At 38.4% G+C, this 21,364-nt stretch overlaps 1 protein-coding gene across 1 annotated transcript in view; it reads left to right on the forward strand.

The window, feature by feature from the left end:
• Positions 1-21,364, forward strand: part of RAP1GDS1 (Rap1 GTPase-GDP dissociation stimulator 1) — a 286,184-nt gene that overhangs the window by 233,944 nt on the left and 30,876 nt on the right. The window contains exons 7-8 of the mRNA XM_044681621.1: positions 321-449; positions 18,144-18,269. Of these exons, the coding sequence (XP_044537556.1) occupies positions 321-449; positions 18,144-18,269 (255 nt within the window). The remainder of the gene's footprint in view (positions 1-320; positions 450-18,143; positions 18,270-21,364) is intronic.

A 21,364-nucleotide genomic window follows, 5' to 3' on the forward strand; every position in this document is an offset into this window, starting at 1 on the left:
AACTAGTGTGGTGATTATCTACTAAATAAGAACTTCTTGATTTTAAAATTTCCATTTATTATTGGCAGTAATCAGGGCTTTTATGCTTTATGCTCTGAAGGCAGAGGCACAGATATAGATATTGATATATATCTTTATGTATATCTATGTGAGCTTGAGTTTATTAGTTCAAATTAAATAGCTTTGGGTTCTCAATAGGAAAAATGGGAGACTTTCTATTTTTACAAATCTTACAGATTGTCAGTTCGTACAATTTGATCAATTCCAAGCATTTTGTTTAATAACTTGCCCTGATTTTTGTTGTATTTTCTTTTTTGTAGATTCCCTGCAAGCTCAGCTTATCAATATGGGTGTTATTCCTACATTAGTGAAATTATTAGGCATCCACTGCCAAAATTCAGCTCTTACAGAGATGTGCCTTGTTGCGTTTGGCAATTTAGCAGAACTTGGTAAGTCTTTAGTCACAAGTCAAAACATATCTTCTGTTTAGTAATGTTTTGGTGAAATGAAAATGTGGGTAGTAAATTAAATAAACTTAGTTGTATGCAAATGTTCCTTTTTATAATATTACATTTTTTTAAACATTTATTAATGTTCATTTTTAACATGGTTACATGATTCATGCTCCTCCTTTCCCCTTCGCCCCCTGCAGTCCCCCCACCCGTGGCCAATGCACATTTCCACTAGTTTTGTCATGTGTCCTTGATCAAGACCAATTTCCAAGTTGTTGTTAGTTGCATTGGTGTGGTAGTTTTGAGTCCACACCCTCAATCATGTCCACCCCGACCCATGTGTTCAAGCAGTTGTTTTTCTTATATGTTTCCTCTCCTGCAGTCCTTCCTCTGAATGTGGGCAGCATCTTTACCATAAATCCCTCAGAATTGTCCTGGGTCATTGCATTGCTGCTGGTACAGAATATTACATTTTTTAACACTGTTTAGTTGCCTGTCTTGCCCTTTGAACTTCAGTTTATTCACTGAGGTATATCTTACATTGTTTAATGGCATTACATTTGAAGTAGTTTACAGTTTACCTTAGTATTCCTACATAAAGTTGAACATGTGATCAAGAATTGTATTCCTAGGGGGCAGCTGGGTAGCTCAGTGGCTTGAGAGCCAGCCCTAGAGACGGGAGGTCCTGGGTTCAAATCTGGCCTCAGACACTTCCCAGCCCTGTGACCCTGGGCAAGTCACTTGACCCCCATTGCCTACCCTTCCCACTCTTCTGCCTTGGAGACTCCAAGACGGAAGGTAAGGGTTTAAAAAAAAAAAAAAGAATTGTATTCCTGGAGGTGTAGAAGAAGATGTAACTTATAAGCCTCTATCTGATTGTCAGCTAAGAGTATGAGGCTTTAATACTTCAGAAGAAAAAAGTGTTTTATTCATGAATAAGGGAGAAAAAAAGTGAGCCAATGAAAAGTAACAGTTTAAAACTAAAAGTTCACAGTAAAAAATGTAGATTATGTTCTGACCTTCTTTACATTATCCTTTTAAATGTGAGACTTTACTTGGCCCTCAATGTGGCCCATTTAAGTCAAAGCCATAAAAATCGGAAATTGTATATTTGTTTTCTCTTTTCAGCCAACTCTTGGTTCCCTATTTCAAATTTAGAGGATTGAGAAATTATCTTTAAACACTAGAGAACTGGTTTCTAGCCATACTAGCCTTCTTGCTGCCCCCACATATTTGGCATGGAATCTCCCACCTGAATGCAGGCTGATCTCCTTGACTGGAATCTATTCCTTCTTCCCCTCCTAACCTCTATCAGTGCTCTTGATTCCCTTCCTTACTTAGTGTTTCCCTCCTCCTTTACTGATGGTCTACATACTTTTTGTTTATATGCATGTATGTTATGGTGTGCCATGTGCACACTCCCCACTCCCCCAAAACAGGGAATGGAAGTTTTCTATGGGCAGCGACTGTTTCCTGTTTGTCTTCCTCTCCCCAGGGCTTAGCATAATGCCTTGTACTTAGGACACACTAATAAGTAAGTGCTCATTGAATTGAAATGAATGTAATAGAATTGAACAGTTTGAGGATTTTTATAGCCACTAGGTGGACACTCAGCCTTCCTTTCTCTAACAGATAGTTCCCACTGGTACCCCTGCATTCCTTTAGAAATACCACTTTTTAAAAAATAAGCAACTCAAAGTGTACTTCTGTCTCTTATTGCAACCACAACCACTAATTATGGGGAGTAGCCAGAGGCAAGTGACTGCTGGAATCTTAGCTAAATATTTAAGATGTTTGTCCTTTGCATACTGTTGTGAAGTTGGAAAAAACATCTGCACACCCAAAAAAGACTGATGTATGAGTGCACTTCCCCTAGAGTCTTTTCCCCTCTCCTCCATTTCATTTCCACCAGCCATCCCTGATCCATGCTCATATTCTTTCCCAATATCCATCATTTCAATGAAGCAGAATTTTCATTCTTCAGTGTTACGGTGGAAAAGGGTTCTGTCTATCCAGTGTAGTGGATTAAGTAGAAATGATGCTGAGTTCCTACACCGAGGCTTAAGTCTTTGTACCAGAAAAATAAGGCTACCATGTTTGAGTCTCTCTCTGTTTTCTTTGTCTGCCTTTGTCACTCACTCCCTAAGCAGAAATCATATCCCTTTTATTCTGCAAGGGAGTCTTTTTTTTTCCCCAAAAAAATTATAGGACTCTCTTCTCAACTTTAAAAAAAAAAAAAAAAAAAAAAAAAAGCTCTAAGAAGGGAAATAACCCTTTGGAGAAGTAGTGATGCCTAAGAGCTTATGTCTCCGTAGTCACACATTGAGGTGTCACTTCAGGTTTATTTTCATCACGAGTGACTCAGCAGCTCTAGGTTAAAAAGCTGTGTGTGGCACTTAGTGACCCCTTCACTCCAAGCTGAGCAGCAGGTATGTTTCATCCCAGCACATACATCACTTGGTCCTAACAAAACCTCCTGCTTTTTTTGTTTAAGAATCCAGGGACAAGAACTAGTAGTGAAGGCCAAAGTTAGGTGGGCCTCATCTAGAGCCCAGGCAGAAAGGAATATGGGTCCAGGGTGGTTTGACTGGAAGCACCTTCCACCTCTCATGGAAAGGCCCTAGTTCTGCCATAAGTTCCCTCTTCTCAGGTTAGCATCTTCATGGCCGATTCAAACCTGCATTTGATGATGCAAGGTCATACACATAGCAACTGGATTCCCAACTAAAAATGATCTGACACACAGTTTCACAAGATATTTTTTGCAAAGCCCCATTAAAAGCATATTTCGTTTTACATCTGAAACATATGGTTGCTAGAGCATATATACAGATGAACCGCTTCCTGAGAGAAAAATTTGACAAAAGAATGAACTATTCCTAGTAACTAGTTTAACCAGTGTATTAATAGAAGATCTGGACTAATAATACATTAAATTGGCCTCATTTATTGATCCTTGAGATGAGTCAAATCAGTTGATTTATAGGATTATAAAAAATATATAAATTATTAATTTCCAGGCTGTAGCCATATGGTTGATACATCACAAGACCTGATCCATGATGAGTAAAATAATTTCAAATTCAGTTCTGTCAGCTTACATATGAAATATGCAGGATGTTAGATACTGGGGTTACAAACATGAAACAAAATATATCTCTTTTCTCAGGGAACCTACCATCTAGTTTTGCAGAGGGTAAAGAATAAAGGAAATATACATATGCAGAACATATCTTATAAGAAATGTATTGGAGAAATTAGAATAGTGCTATTAGAAGTTTGAGATTAGAGAATTTACTTTTACCTGGAGGAATCAGGGAAGAGACTGGTGGTTGAGAGGCTAATTAAAAAACTATTTTGATGGTCCAGATGAGAGATAGTGAAAGCCTAACCATTGTTGCAGTAGTGAGAGTTCAAAGTAATTAAATGGATATGAATATTGGGAAAATAGAACTGAGATTCCAAAGGTTCAAACCAGCATCTGGGGAAATTATAGAAAATTCTCAGTTTATGAGGATTTTATTATCTTTTTTCTTAAAATGTAAGTTTTTTTCCAAAACCCACTTATCTCTAAAAGACCTTTAATAAAATTTTTAAATTTATTTTACTTATTTTTAAATTTAAATTTAAGTTTAATTACTTAATTTAGAATGCTTTCCCATGGTTACATGAATCATGTTCTTTCCCTTTCCTCCTCCCACCTCCCTCCCGCCAAACAAGCAATTCCACTGGGTTTTACATGCATCATTGATCAAGACCTATTTCCATATCATTAATATTTGCACTAGGGTGATCATTTAGAGCAGTGATTTCCAAAGTGGGCACCACTGCCTCCTGGTGGGTGCTGCAGCATTCCAGGGGGGCAGTGATGGCCACAGGTGCATTTGCAAAAGGAGATCCCTATGGCTTATCCTAAAATATGGGCTGTAATTCAAAAGTTCTTAATTGCATTTCCTTCATCGTATTTAGTGGAATGTGGATTCAGTGCGGTAACCAATTTATTAACAACAACAAAAAAGAAACCAATTGCAAATAGTCAATCGCAGTGATTTAAGATTATTGCTGATGAAAATAGAGCCGAGGATTACTAAACTGGTAGCAGCACACCAGGTTCATCCTTCTCATTAAGATGATTTTGAATGTTTTAACTTTTTTTGTATTACATTCTATTCTGAGTTCAATAAATAGTTTCATAATTTCAAAGTTCAATGTTTTTAATTTACACCTTTCTGTACTATATTTTACAAAGAAGGTAGAAACATTAATACATATATATTTCCTATTAATTGCTATTAAAATTTAAAAAAAATTAATTTCCAGTGGGCTCTAAGTAATATTATTCTGGAAAGGAGGCGGTAGGCCAAAAAAGTTTGGGAACCACTGGTTTAGAGTCTACATGCCCAATCATATCCCCATTGAACCATGTAATCAAGCAGTTGTTTTTCTTCTGTGTTTCTACTCCCACAGTTCTTTCTCGGATGTGGATAGCGTTCTTTCTTATAAGACCCTCAGAATTGTCCTGGATCATTGGATTACTGTTAGTAGAGAAGTCTATTATATTCAATTTTACCACAATGTATCAGTCTCTGTGTACAATGTTCTCTTGGTTCTGCTCCTTTCATTCTATATCAATTCCTGGGGGTCGTTCCAGTTCACATGGAATTCCTCTAGTTCATTATTCTTTTTAGCACAATAGTATTCCATCACCAACAGATACCACAATTTGTTCAGCCATTCCCCAGTCAAAGGGCATCCCCTCATTTTCCAATTTTTTGCCACCATAAAGAGCGCAGCTATAAATATTTTTGTACAAGTCTTTTTCCTTATAATCTCTTTGGGGGTATAAACCCAGCTGTGGTGTAGCTAGATCAAAGGGCAGGCAGTCTTTTAAGTCTTTTAATGCCCTTTGGGCATAGTTCCAAATTGCCATCCAGAATGGTTGGATCAATTCACAACTCCGCCAACAGTGCATTAATGTCTCAATTTTGCCACATCCCCATTGTTTTACTTCTTATGTGAATGTGTATTCACTATTTGTAGAGAGTAATCTATGTATGGTTTATCTTTCTTTTGTGAGTATAAGTAAAATTTGGAGCCAACTGTTTTTGTCTTCATTGTGGACTTAAGAGAATCCAGCATTTAAGATTTTTTATTAGCAACAGCAAAGAGATTCATTAACTTACTTGCAGTATTTAATTACTTATACTAAACTGAATGTCTTTTTCTAGAAAATAGCCCCCAAATGGAAGAGACCCTACACAATCAGAGATTAAAGTATTTGTAATGAATACCATGCCAACTGATGCCCTTAAATAAAAATAAAAGACTTTTTGTTCAAGAGTGAACTGTCTGACACAACATTGCCCAAACAATGTGGGGAAGAATGGGAAATTCTGGGAAGAATGAAGATGTGTGACTACAGGCTGATTCTGTATAGTTTATTCATTGGCATATTCTAGGGAGAATGGATAGCATTTAAGAATAATTTAGTTTTTAAAACTTACTTTAAATGCCAATACCCTAACTAGGAGTATAGGGATGATTGTGGGGGTGATGGTGATTGTCATCCCTAAAGTTCAGTGTCTCTTTATGATCACCCAAAGTTCTTAAAGGCTACATTAATGGAGGGCAAGCTTTAATAGATCCTACCAATGTGTGAAAGAACTACAATCTTCATTAATGCCCTCACTATGTAATCAGGAATCTTTGAAGTGCTGTTATAATGATGACAATTGCTAATAGTAGTGGTCATGATTTAACCCAATAGTCCTTTTGTGGTAAAATAGTACATTTGAAAAGTTTTTGTAGTAATAAAGAGTTTTGCCTGCATTATCATCTATTGTGCTTGATCCTCACAATTTCCCCTTGTGAAAGTATTCCTATTCCCATTTTACAGATGAGAAAACTAAGAATGAAAGTTGTATAATTTGCCTAAAGTTTCACAACTAGTAAAGTGGCTGAGTTGGTTTTCTGATTCCCAAGTTCAGATTCTTTATATTATGGCACAATTCCCCCTAATAGATTAAGCCTATGATCAGTTATACCTTTCATTTTGTAATTCATTTTATTTTTAATTTATGATTTATTTTTGATGTTCATTAAAAATTTGTTTTTGAGATCCAAATTTTTGTCCTCTCACCCCTCCCCCAATTACACATGCAAAATCGTGCAAAAACATTTCTATATTAGCCATGTTGCCAAAAAAAAGTTAAGAAAAATAAAGTTTAAAAATTATGCTTCTGTCTGCACCAAGACTCCATCCATTCTTTCTCTGGAGGTGGAGAGCATTTTTCATCATAAGTCTTTCATAATTGTCCTGGATCATTATATTGATTAGAATAGCCAAGACATTCACAGTTGATCATCATACAATATTGCTGTTACTGTGTACGATATCCTCCTGGTTCTGTTCACTTCACTTTGCATCATTTCATATAAGTTTTTCCATCCTGCTTATCATTTCTTGTAGCATAGTAGTATTCCATCAAATACCATAACTTCTTCAGCCATTCTCTGATTGAAGGGCTTCTTCTCAATTTCTAATTTTTTATTACCACAAAAAGAGTTTCTATAAATATTTTTATTCATATAGGTCCTTTTCTTTTAATCTCTTGAGATATGGACTTGGTAGTGAGTGGTATTATGGAGTCAATGGGCTTGCATAGTTTTATAGCCCTTTGGCATAGTTCCAAATTTCTCTCCAGAGTGGTTAGGTGAATTCACAACTCCACCAACAGTGTGTTAGTGTCCCTATTTTCCCACATCTCCTCCAATATTTTATATTTTCCCTTTAAGTCATATTAACCAATCTGCTCGTGTGAAGTGGTACTTCAGAATTGTTTTAATTTGCACTTCTCCAATTAATAATAATTTATAGCATTTTTTCATATGTCTTAAGATAGCTTTGATGACTTCTGAAAATTGCCGTGTTCATATACTTTGACTAGTCATATTGTTTAAATAAAATATTTTCTATGGTTTTTTTCTTGGTTCATTATTCACTTATCTAATCCCTCAAAATGCAACACCTTAAACACAGGCAGGTAAGTCATGGAGAGAACAAATGGTCAGATAAATTATATCATTCAGAATCAGGTAAAATGAGTTTTGATTTGGCTACTAAAGATAATTTGGGATGCACATTAGGGTAGGTTGAGGGGGACTCCAAATAACCAGAGAGCAGTATGAAGATCCTAGGCATACATGTGGGAGAATACTAAAAATAAACTTTGACAACTGAGCAGTTTTATTTGGGGCCCTAATAGCAGCTGCTGTGCTAATGAAAATCATCTCTCATGCTCCCTCTGGGTGTTGCCTGGTTTGATATATCAACATTCATTTGGAAGGCAGGAATCCAAAACTCCTCAATTCAACCCAAGTGTTCCAGACTGGTAGTTTATTGAAACAAAATGAGACACTGCTAAGTCTTTCAGGAGTTAACATGGGGAGATTTACTTAGCCCTAGCAGTGGGATAGCCAGCCAACTAGGATAGGCACTTGAGGACACCATGAATTGATTTATCTGAGCAAAGCTCCCCTGCCTGAGTTACCTGTTGTGTTCTGCCAACCATGCTTCAAACGGATTCAGGAGACCATAAAATGATGTCAGTAGCCTGAGCCAATCAAATTTCCCCAGAGGGTTTTAGTACTTTATAAGGAACAATTAGCTTCTCTTAAGTGGGAGCAGGAGGTAGGATATTGCTCACACCCTACTGTCCTTTGGGGATAAAATTATTAAGGTCCTCCAGAGCAGCTGGAGCTCAAAACTATTATAGCCAGACCAGATTAAAATATAATTGGAAAATGTTTAACAAGATAAGTAAAAATGCAATATAATGCAGAGTATGTGAATTTGTGGTTTCCTATGTCACGGTGCAGCAGAGGTGTCAGTTTCCATTTTAGTTAGACATCAGAGTCCTAAAGCATCTTCTGTCATATAAATGACTTTGGGACTGTTACTGGTCAATCGTGATCTTGAGGATTCTAGGCAGCATTGAAAGAGGAAAAGAAAAATTAAAAATAGAAACATAGCAAAAACATTTGTTAGCTCCCTGAATAAATGATTGAATATGGAAGAGCAAGAATAGAAATCCCAGTTTTTGTATCCCAGGCCTCATGTCTTCTTGGACAAGGCCTTGGTCTTAATGGGGTGATGCCAAGTCTTTGTGTTTGCGTTTGACTCTTAAAACAAAGGTGTGATCATGAGCAGCAAAAGGAATGGCAGGACCAAAGCAAAGATGCTGACTTTGGGCACCTGTCCTCAGCAGAGACTCGAGGGGATTGTCCTCTGCTGAAAGTCAAGATCTTATCAAATTTTTACCCATGAATGGCCTCTAAAGATTCTTCCTCCCTTCTTGTTGCAAGAAAATACCACCCCCTCCCAACAGAGTTGCCCCTTATTCCTCAAAGCCCTCCCTGGGATGGAATTATACAGGGCATAGATTATAAAATAAGCTGTGCCCCTGCCTTTTGCTGTTGACCATTCTAGTGCCCACTCTTTTACCTCTGGGTCACCATTGCTGATGGAAAGCTGGTCTACTAACTGTTGCTATCGGGGGCCATGGTGCCTTGGCCACTGTCACCTGGGCCTGTTAATCCTCACCCTGACAGGATCAGCTGCTGTCCTCTTTTGCCAAGCTTTGAGTGTTGCCTCAGGTGCTGCCACTAATCCCTTCTGCCAGCACAAGATAACTACCACTCCTGGGGTTTGGGCTCTGCTACCCTCTATGTGCTAGGGCTGGACTCTTCCCATCAGCTAGTTCAGTGTTACATTAGTTCTGAACTCTGTTGTATTGCTCAGTCCTTTATCCCTGAATATGACCAGCTTTATACAAATAGTTGCTACTGGCCTCGTGTGTTTGTAGGAGCTTTTTGGACACTGCCACTTCTGGGCCTTAACTCTGCCTTCCTGTGCTGAAGCTTTTCAGCCAGGAGTATGCCTCCTTCTGCGTGGTCTACCATAGTTGATGATGTCAAAAACTGCCACACTGGACGACTCTTAGCAATTCCAAAGGATTCTAGTCAATCATACCAGGACTTTGGTTCCTTTTCCTACTAGTGGTAACCCTTCTTCTGTCAGTTGGCCTAGGGGTCCCAGAACTTCTGATGTTTTAACCTCCCAAGGCCTACCACCAAGACTAAGAATGCCCAGCTCAGGATCAGTCCCCTGGTTTCAGGGAGAGAAGTAAAATTAGAGACTCCTTTAGGCCAATCTGTGTGTTCTGTCTGCCATGTACAAGCAGAAGCTATTTCTGCCAAGGGCAGGGAAAGATGCCAGATATCTGGTGTGCTGGGTCCCCTCACTGGAAACTCCAAACAAGAGTGAGAGTGAAAATTTTTTAAATTGATACAGTACTTCTGCTTGTACTCTGCCAATCAGCCAGGGTACAGTTGGCACATTTATCCATATCTCAATTCCAGAAATGGCTCTTGGTTCCACTGTCCTCTCAAGTGCCTCCCACAATGGGTTGCACAAAAGAATCATAACAGAGTCAATGTGACACAATTCTGATTGTTGCCTCAAATGCCAAATTAAAATAAAATAGCATCAGACAGCTTGTTTAGAGTTATTAGACAATCCTAAAATTTCAAGGATCTTTCTCAACTTGAACACATTCCTACACTGTTGGGTTCCCATGTATCACCCCTCAAGTGACTGGTGATGTCTCTGTACTGTAAGACTGATGGCTGCTTGTTCAGCTTCATTGTCATTTCCAAAAAGCCATTTAAAAAATAGTTTACACAAATATAAATCCTTTAAAGCTGTGAGGGGCCTTCTTTCAGTAGCAAGGCAAAGGCACCTATTCCTACCAAAGGGGAAGCACATCATATCCTGTAACTGCCCACTTTTCAAATGTAGGGAAAATACTTTTCAGCCCCTCCTGGCTAATTTGAAAGCAAACTGAGTTCAGAGGAAATTGCCAAATAGACCTTGGAGGAAGCTTTCATTACCAGGCTGATGGCCCAGGAACAATATAGCTGGAGAGCTATCTCAATTATCTTCAAGGTATAATTCTTAAGGAAACAGTCTATATTCCCATCATCCTCTCCTTGCACACAGGCACTCTATAAACTTGCAGCGTTTGGGGATGCTTCACCAGCACCATTTTTTGAGCTTTCCCTAGAAGCACTACTGGGAGCATGGAGACCAATCAGGCCTCACTTTCTTCTGCGCTGCCCATCCTTCACTTGAATGATCTCATTTTATTCTAGCTTTGCTTGACCATGCAAATTGGTCTGGCCTGGGCTTGACTCAGGCTAAGTCTTTGGGAGTTGATATTTGATACTGGAGCAATTTGAGACACTTGTTGGTCATTCAACAGTTAACAAAGGGAAATTCATTTATCTACAAGTGGGAGAAGTATATTTAATAGGGATATGAACTGGGAGTGCCCTGAATTGGTTTAGTTGCCTCCTTGCCTGGGTTACCCACTGCAACTCATCAGCCAAGCACAGAGAATTCATGGCATTCTTTCCTGGCTGTTTTATACTGGGGTGACCAGGAAGTGATGCCAACAGCTCTGAACTTTCCCGTGAGGGAACTAAGGCTCAAAGACATTCTTAATGCCTTTTAAGGGAAGAGTAGCCTCTCTTATGTGGGGAGAAGAGTTAGTTTACTGCTACTGTCACACTAGCCTCAGTTCAGGCAAAAAAAAAAAAAGATGAGAATAATACAAAAATTTCATATTTATATGGTACCTTCATTAATTTCTTTCAATCAAGTGACCACATTTGAGGTTTTCTTGGCAATTTCCTCCTCCACATCATTTTTAAAATGAGGAAACTGAGGCACGCAAGGTTAAATGACTTTCCCAGGGTTACACAGACTGTCTGAGGCCAGATTTGAAGCTGAGAAGATGAATCTTCTTGATTCCAGTCCCAGCCTTTTATTCACTGTGACACCTAGCTGCCCCACTATGGTGCCTTACAGTTTATAAAACATTGTATTCCCAGCCAATGCAAATAACATTATCATAGTTTTACAAATGAGGAAATTGGGGTGCATAGAAATCAAGTGATTAGAAAGCCTAGGATTGCTTTTAATGCACTGAGCCCTGCACATCAGTCAAGTGACTGAATCCAGTGACTCCTTCCCTGACTGGAAAAGGGAGTCCAAAGGCAGAGTGATAGGAGGGGAGGAAGTGCATAAAGTATACATGTGTACTCTGCTCCCCATTCACATACATTCTTCCTTTTAATAATTGCTATAATATTTAAGGATTTCCCTATCTCTAAGTAAGGACTACCTATTGTAGCAGTTTGAATGAGGGTGACTGTCTGTGATTTTAGAATTTTAAAATGAAAAGACTCAGTTTCTCTTATCCATTTCAAATTTGGTGGCAAAGGCCTCTTTACATGAATTTGTTTTGGTGGTAAATCAGAGTCTAGCAGAGGAAGGAAAAGACTCCCTACCCCCACCCCCTCAAGAGTTTGGTGTCAGTGAAGGGAGAAGGGAGAAGATGCTATGGTCCTCCAAAAATGTCCAGATTAGAATAGTAGTGTGGCTAGCCCCTGACATAGCTTCCCAATCTTCTCCTTTGTACAAGAAAAATCCTCTCTCCAGTGTGTTTTAGGATTCCTTCTTTACTTGTCCAGGTCTCTGGAGGGGAGTGATTGGTGGAAAAGCCCTTTCCAGATCTACCATTTGGATTTTTAAACATTACTGTTAGTTAATGGAGCAAAAGAGAGAGAAGGGACTGTGGGGATATTCTCATGACTGATTTTTTTTAGCCTTTTTGCAGATAGAATTGAGCCTTTTTTTAAAGGCTTTGCCTTGGTTTTTGAGAAACTTTCTCCTGTACCAATAGTCATGAAGAATAAAGGTACCAAAGTTTATGTCCTGGATTTCTGATTTAACTCAGAACTCTCCTGAAACAGACTGTCACTCAGAGGCCTTTTATTTAGTACCTCCTACATTAGGCTGTCTATGATCAATCATGTGGATCAGTAGGCAAGTGCTCTGACCTAAAACAGACCCTAACCCAGCCCCTCAGAACTTCTAGAACTTAAATCCAAGAGTATTGGAGGTCTGTTGTACTTACCTAATAGCTGATGTGGTCCTCAAGGAGCTGGACCTCCTATTGTATTTGTATTTATTTTTATTCTTCCCAAAATTATTTAATTAAATTAGAATATTTTTCCATGGTTTGATTCTACTGGGTTTTACATGTATCATTTTTCAAAACCTTTTTCCATATTATTAATATTTGCAATAGAGTGATCATTTAAAGTCAACATCCCCAATCATATATATATATATGTATGTATGTATATATACACCCATCAAACCATGTGATCAATCATGTGGTTTTCTTCTGGGTTTCTACTCCCACAGTTTTTTCTCTGGATGTGGATAGCATTCCTTCTCATAAGTCCCTCAGAATTGTCCTGGATCATTGCATTACTGCTACCTACTGTATTTTTAACAAACGCTCCTTCATCCTAGATCTTTTCATCACCCATTCTTTTCAACTTTTATTACTCACAAAATATGGCTCTTTCTAAAAGACATTTCTTTCCTCCATACCCTCCTGAATGCAAACTGCTCTTTCTGATGTCTCCTAAACACTGTAGGCTAGGAAGAATCAGCCTGGTCTGAGACATAATATTATGGCTTTCAGTTACTCAGGGAGTCTCCCAACAAGTTCAGTGTTGTTTTCTCCACCTACACTTTCTCTCTCACTCACAGGGATTGAAATAAATAAAATACTCTCATGTCTTTAAGGAAGACAGGACCCTTCTCTGTTTTAGGGCTAATCTTCATTGTGTCCTTGAGCTCATCTCCTGAAACAAATTGCCCCCTTGATCATTCCTTTTCTCATCTTTAGTCTCTCCCTAGCCACTGGTTCCTTTCATACTGCCCATAAATATGGACTCATCCTTTTAAAAAAATCCTTTAATTGAGGACCCCCAGATCCTTTCAAGCCATCGACTCTGTCTTTTCTCAAACTGCCAAGAAAGAGTTATCTAATTTTTCTTACCTCCTTCTTACCACTCACCTCTTAATCCTTATGATTAATCAGACTTCTGACCACACAACTCCTCTGAAACTGCTCCAAACCCAAGCTTGCATCTGTTCTCATCCTTCTGTCAAAATACATAATTAAAGTTACCAGTTGTCTCTTGGTTGCTGTGACCAAGTACATTTTCTTAGCCTTCAAGCTCCTTGATCTTTTTGAAGCAATTCTTCCTGTTGGTCATCTCTTCCTGAAAAATCTCTCATCTCTTAGCTTCTATGATGCAAATTTCATCCGACTGTTACTTTTCCTCCACTTTTGTTTATCACCCATTTTATGATCTCCTCAAGACTGTTCTTTCTGCTTTTTCTTGTGATCTTCTCTGGTCCCCTGGACTTAATTATGGTTTCTGTACAAAATACTTCAAAACTTATATATCTAGCCATCAGCTTCTCTGGAGACTGGAGAACTGAACTCCCACATCTACCAGCAACCTCTTGAATAGCTTCCCACAGCCTCTCAAACTGAACATGACAGAAATGAAACTCATTGTTGTTCTTCTTCAACTTCCTCTGTTTCTCAGTTTCTGTCGAGGACTCGGTTATCCTCTAGTTACCCATTTTTTATGACCTTGGAGGCATTCTTGATTCTTCCAGCTCTTTCAGCCCAATATCCAGTCAGATGCCAAGTCTTGTTTCTTGTACCTATTCAGCACCTCTAGCAGCCATACCTTTTTATCTACTCATTTAGCAGTTGGACCTCCCTGCTTCATTCCTTTCCTCTCTCTAATCCATTACATACACAACTGCTAAAACAATCTTCCTAAGTCTTGATGATGTCATACTCTTGCTCAAGAACCTTTAATCACTCCATATTGCCTCTAGGATAAAATACACATCTGGCATCTCAGGACCACCACTGTTTGGCCCCACCCTACCTTTCCAACATTTTCTTATATATTTACACACATGCATTCCACATTCCAGCTGAACTGGGTGAACTACTAGTTTCTAGAACTTAATATTCAGATTCCTATATGTACAAGCTATCACCCATTCCTAGAATGTACTTTGGTTTCATCTCTACTTCTCAGTATATTTTTTTTCTTTTCTAATGTCAGACATTTCCTTTGTGCCTTCTCTGATCCCCTAGTTGTTAATTCACTCTCCATCCTCAAATCTATTTGTATTTACTCATCTCTTTACATAATTTATATCTACCTCAATAGATTAAAAGCTCCTTTGGGGAAGGAACTGTTTTTCTCTCCTGGTGCCTAGAACATGTACTAAGAATTAAATTCTTGAATTAAATTGTTGAATTAAAATGGAAAAATAAAGTGCATAAAGTCAATCTGCTTTGACTGCTTTGAGTGAAATAGTATGATAGGACTGCAAAGGAAGAATGAAGACAGACTATATAGGCCTTGATTATTAAACCAAGAAGTTTGCATTTGTATTCATCAGACAATGGAGGACCTATTTAAAGTTTTTGACTTAGTAATATCATTCAGATGTTCTTTGATAAATTAATGAAAGCTGTGGGTCAGAAAAGACAAGAAATTGGAGTCAAGGGGAGCAGTTACTCCAATAATCAGAATTGGTGAAGATACTAGACTAGTGTGGTGTTTGTGGAAGCTTGAAGGAGAGTAGAGACATAATAGGGACACTTGGCAGGACCTGGGGACGACTAATTTATATGTGAGCAGAGGGTTAGGGTATAGTCAAGAATTCTAATCTGAGAGTGGAGAATTGTGCTACCATTAACAGAAGTGGGAATTCAAGAGAAAAAAACAGATTTTACAGATAGGAAGATAACAAATTCAGTATGTTGAGTTTGAGGTGTCAGCGGGACATCCAGATAAAGGGGTCATCTGAAAGGCATTTGGGAAAACAGATCTGGAGATCAGTAGAGAAGAGTTTGGCCAGATAAGCTTGAGAGACATTCCCGTGGAGGTAAGTTTTGAAATCTTGGGAGTCATTGATGGGATGCTAATAATTGATAAGCACCAACCTTAAGACAATGGCCAAATAAAGAGCTGCCAGAGACAAGGGTAAATAAGAGACAGAAGGACTCGGGCATCCTGTAGGAGGCAGCATGAGACAGTGGAAGAATTCAGAGGACTTGGATTTAGATTTTTCCGCTGAGGTTAATTACCCATCTTTTTAGCCCTACATTTCAGTTTCTTCATCTGTAAAATGAAGGGGTTTGCTTCTTGTAAAATGAAGCTCTGGTTGCTTCTAGGTTCAGAGCTGTGATCTTATGGCACAGCAGCCAGGGAAATAGCATCAAGAATGAGAAGATGGTCAAAGATAGTGAGACCTGAAAAAAGGCTATTGAATCTCACAATTAGAAGGTCCCTGGTGGCCTTCTGAAAGACTGGTTTTAGAAGAGTCAGAGAATTGGAAGCCTAATTAGGAGGTGCTGAGGAGTCAATAGGACTGAGAAAGGAATAGAAAAGAATAGAGCTGTTCTTTCTAGAAACCTGGATGAGAAAGGAGAATCAAAGGGTTTTGCATGTAACTTATCTAGCCTTTGAGGCTAGACCCCTGAGGCCATCCATCTAGCTCAACTCCCTCCTTTTGGTCAAGGCCTAGAGAGCTTAAGTGATTTGTCTGAAGTCATACAGATAGTGTCAGAACCAGGATTCCACTATGACTCTTAAGTTTATTGACCTTTACATTGTACCATAGACCTAGAGAGTTAAGAGGCTGAAACAGAAGTTGTTTCCACAAGGTAGGTAGTTATTCCTTGAGTTGCCTCCTTTTTATTTTGAATATGTCCATTCATGCATGCCTCATTGCTGAATTTACTGCCTCTCTTCTAAATATCAAGTGGGTAAAATATATCTAACATAAACAAAGGCTTCTGCTTTTGACAGGTCCCTGAATGCGGGAGTTGCTTTTGGTCAAAATGATGGTGATTTTTATTTTAAACTTTTAGATAATTAAAGGGAGTCTGTGTTGTCAAATCACTTTGGATGATGCTAAAAAAAGTTACTGTAAAATAAAATTGTAATTACAATGTTTTAAGGTAAAAAAGGATTATGTAAAGAAAATGCAAAGTTGCATATTCCCAGAAACCAGATTTTTTTCCTTCAAAAAATGCTTATTTTTAATTCAGTCCTCAACTCATATTATAAATGAAGCTAAAGGGCTGCTGAAAATCTAGTGACATTTTTTCAAATGTCAGGATGTCCTGGCTGTGTTCCATGCTGATCATATCATTCTGCCCACCTGAGTTTCCCCTGAAGGATCAGTTGGAGATGAAATCCTTTAACTCCTGTATTAAATAACAGTACATTGTAGCTCAGTGCTGTTAGACACAAGCTAAGTACAATCCCTGGAGCGATTATGAAGTTTTTTATGTTGATTTCAGTTTGATAAATGTTTTGGGCACTGGGATATATATTAGAAATGTAAGAATGCAAGGATGTTAATGCCATGTTTTGATAGACGAGTGAAAGCCCATAACTGGATACAAGACTACTTTAGCCATGTCAGAATTGATTTCATGCTTCTGAAATTCATTTCATTTGAGGAATTGCCAGGAGCAGAATAACAGTAGACAATATGTAGGCTTCAATCATCCTTATCCGGAACAAACCATCTCCTTTGGAAGAATCATGGTCCTTGCAGAGTTTAAACCGGGTTGGGGGGTGAGGGGTTGGAAAAGGTCCCCTTTCCACCTTTGCTCCCCCCCCCCAATCTTGTTAAATTAAGAGGTATCCTACCCATACAATACTATAGAGCTAGTTTTCATCATACTGGCACATTTCTGCCCAATCCTTCAGCTTACTAAAAGCAGTGGAATAATGGTTTAATTGACCTGTTCTAAAGCAGTCAGTTTCTGCTAGCTGTTCCTCATACCTGGAAAGCACTCCCTTTTTAACCCCACCATTTAGAGAACTTTGGCTTCCTCAGCACTCAGTTGAAAGGTCTCCTGCTGCAAGAGCCTTTTCTTGAGCCTTTCTCTCCATTTCTACCCTGATTCCTGAACTATAGTGCTTCCCCTCTTCCTACCAGGTTATCCTATTACTTTTCTGTATGAATGCATGTGTGTGTGTGTGTGTGTGTGTGTCTGTCTGTCTGTCTGTCTTTTATGTACATGGTGCCCCATTAGAGTATAAGTTCCTTGAGGGCAGGGATTACGTTTGTTCCTTCTTAGTATCCTCAGTGCTTAGAGCCTTGGCATCTGGTAAGCCCTTAATAATGCTGGTGATTCATTGTCCAACATCACCTTTTAAGATGTGCTAGAGCTATATCTTCTTTCCCTTGACCTTCTGCCATGCAAAAATAGGCTCCCAGAAGGTAAGGGGGGGAGTCAGAATCCATATAAGCATGCCCCAGCAGGCCTGCCCAATGAGAACGATACTGGAGTTAAGAGTTTTAGCAAAGCAAAAAGAAGTCTGGCACAGCTTATTTTTTCTTCTTTGACGGAAGGAAGGCCTTGAAAGTCTGAATGTATAACCTGATGATTTCACTGTTGCTGTGGCTACCTATACATTATTGACTATTGAAATTTAAAGCCTTGAAGATGATAATTTTGGTCAGTACATTTTTTCCTAAAGCCTCAGACATCTTCCCTTTCACTTGGGCAGCATTAAGTATTAGACTGAATTGTTCCTGTCTTTTAAAGAGCATGACTCATAGCACAGAATGACCTAGGAATGAATGAAATTGAAAACCATTTCAGAACTTTGCTTGCTTATTGTATTTCCAATTCTCTTCTTTTGCAGAGTCGAGTAAAGAACAGTTTGCGTATACAAATGTTGCAGAAGAGTTGGTAAAACTCTTCAAGAAGCAGATGGAACATGATAAAAAGGAGATGATTTTTGAAGTTTTGGCTCCTCTAGCAGAAAATGGTGAGGAAATAAATGGACCTTACTTGGGCATTGTGTCTTTTTCAGCTTCTGCTAACCTCTGATTGAGTTGCCAGCTATTTAATGCTTTCTATTCTATATTAATAGCCTGATTTATTTCCCACTTACCATTTTACTATCATTTTAGAGTTAGAAAGTGATGTTAGGCACAATTGAGTTCAAACCCTCATTTTTTAGATCAGTCATCTGGGGGTTGCAGTGGTTAGCCAAATTGTCTAAAGTAGGATTTGACCCCAGGTTCTCTGATACCAAATCTAAGTCTTTTTCTACTCTCTTTACCACATGACCTTTTCCTCTGGGGCAGTCCTTATTAGCTATTCTAGAGCTCTCTGTACACTGAATGAATAGAACAGACAATTAAGCCATTTTCCACCAGCCATTTGGTTCATCCATGTATCTTTCAGTCCATGCCGGAGCAGATCTATTCTTTTCATAGTCATGTTGTAAATGCTTGATGTTAGAGAGAGTAAGAATACATAAGGACATTCAGACCTGGAAGGGACCTTAGATTTAATCTGATCCAAAGCCCTCATTTTATAGATGAGGAGGCTTAGACCCAGAGAGATTAAGTAACCTACCCAAGGTTGAGCCATCAGGTTAAACACTTTTAGTTTCTCTGTAACTGTTGGTCCTCTAGTAGCATATAAGCTCCATAAGGCAGAGACTGCCTTTTTTTTTTTTTTTTTTTTTTTTTTTTTTAAAGATTTCCTAGCACTTAGCAGAATCCCCTGTATATAACAGGCAAATATTTAGTGAATTAAACTTGTGACTAGGGGTTCTTCCTTGTGGTTATTTCCGAATTGTATTCATTAAAAATATTCTGAACTCTTCTATTCACATTATTCATATATTCATATATGAACATATATTCACATATATATTCACATACTCAAAAAATTTGCTTTGATAATACAGAATAGATTAGCTAATGTGAATATTTGGACCCTTTCAATCCTAAAATGACTCTTTGTCATTCAGTGAAAATTAGTTTCTGTATTAGGTTTGACCCATACACCTTAAGGATAGATACAAGAAAGCAACACTTGCCAAGAAAAATGCTCTTTCCTCAAAAAAGACCTCTGAAATGTTTGTCAGGACTAAAATTCCTGAATGAGATTAAGTATGATAAATTTCACTAGATTATGTTCCACTACCACAATTCCTTACTCATCCCATCACTCATAATCAAATCAAGTTTTTCCATATTACTTAAAGAAAAAAAAAGCGAGACACAATAATATTTTTTGTCTCAAAACTTTTTTCTTTTTTACTAAGTGCTAATGATAAAACTGACTTTGTCCTGAAGTTGAATTCAGTATACCAATAATACATCTAACATTCCCTAGAATATTTCAGAATCATGACATTTTCACTTCTTTGTTATTTTTTCCTGACCTGTTTCACAGCTTTGCAATGGGCTGCAGCCTTGGTGAACTTATTAGGAATCCTGCCTAAATATATAGGCACCTAGAACGCATTACTCCTTGTGTTCTTTGATGTCCAAATATGGCAGAAAGTGGTGCAACCACCATTCTAAAAAATAGTGTGTACAACCTGTGTAGTTGAGATTTAATTTTGAAAGGGCCTCCTCCATCACAATTTTTAATTCAAGTCAGAGCACATTTGCAGTCCAGTATTCTGTAACCAAGGAAACGCCCTACTTTCAGTGTCACACAGTGCAAATGCACCTATTTAAAAATTATTCTGGTTGAACATTCTCAGTTCTCTTAGATGAACTTTCTGGGGCCAGTTATTTAGGGGCAGGAAAAAGCAGACATTTTGTACTAGCAACTAACCAAGTAGGTGACCAGGAAAAGCATTTACTCCCTCTTTGTGATTTTCCTTATGGCAGGGAAGACAATGATAAGGTGGGAGATCAGAATTGCTCAGCACAATGAAATAGCTCTGTTTATTCCTTCTAAAGGCCTGCCTACCCATCGAATTCCAGTTATGTGAGAAACTTAGCAAAACCAACAAAAATGCTGAGGTTTCTTTTGAAGGATGTGATAAAGGTGAATTGTAGGTTGTATGAATTCACTTAGAATGATAGACAGGCCTGTAGGATTAATAGCATTCATTTCAACAAATATTTATTAAGTGCTGACTTTATGCTGAAGCAAAGGATTTTAAAGATTGAAAAGGGCAAAATGTCTGAGCTCCAGGAGCTTACTGCCTTCTTAGGGGTGGGAGGAAGGATTCAGTAAGTTTAATTCAGCTCTTTTTATTAAATCATCCACTGTGTACAAGGCAGAAATGGAAAATAGTTCATACCCTCAAGGAAGTTACAGTCTACTGAGAGTATAAATGGATAAGTGCAAGATAATTGAGAGGCACCTGCTCTGAGATACCGAATGTTGAAAAGAGAATTTTGACCATAATTTCCCACAATTTCCTTCTGCCTTTCCTTCCAATCCCACTCAAAGCCTATCCTGAACAACTGGATGACAAAGACCTGCGATTATGGAATCATCCTTTACCCCTTACTTTCCCCCACCCTGACTTCAAGCCTCCCTGAATGATCCCTGAAAGCACTGACCACTTCCCCTAGACTAGGACCACCCATTCAGTTTCACGCAGTCTACTTTTACCTTAAATGTGACCTTTCTTCCTTTGATTCCTCCTAATCCTCCCTTGTTTTGACTTCATTTACTTTCCTGCCTGGTCTTTATCCTATTGTCAAAACTCAAAATAATGTCCTGAATTCTGTGCTGGGATTCCTTTGTCCTGTGTCTGTATCTTTATAGGTAATTCTTGTCAGACACCTTCTTCATAACTGAATAAAACAGATCAGGAATATTAATTACTTAGCATGCTAACAATGAATGCTATTGAATATCCACTGGGTACTCACTGCTGTGTAGTAGTCCCTTTATTTCTGTCTCACACAACATGCCCTATCATAGCTATTCTAAACTGTCTGCTCTCTCTCAATCCCCTTACTTCACTCCCCCACCTCCCAACTGATAACTTTGCCTCATATTTTTCTAACAAGCCATTCAATAATTGACTCCCTCAGCTTCCCCTCCTCCACCTCTCAGGGTTCTAGTCTCAGAAAAAAGAACTGAGGTTTTCTTCCT

Source organism: Gracilinanus agilis, chromosome 6 (genome assembly GCF_016433145.1).
Source record: "Gracilinanus agilis isolate LMUSP501 chromosome 6, AgileGrace, whole genome shotgun sequence".
Taxonomy (NCBI): Eukaryota; Metazoa; Chordata; class Mammalia; order Didelphimorphia; family Didelphidae; genus Gracilinanus; species Gracilinanus agilis.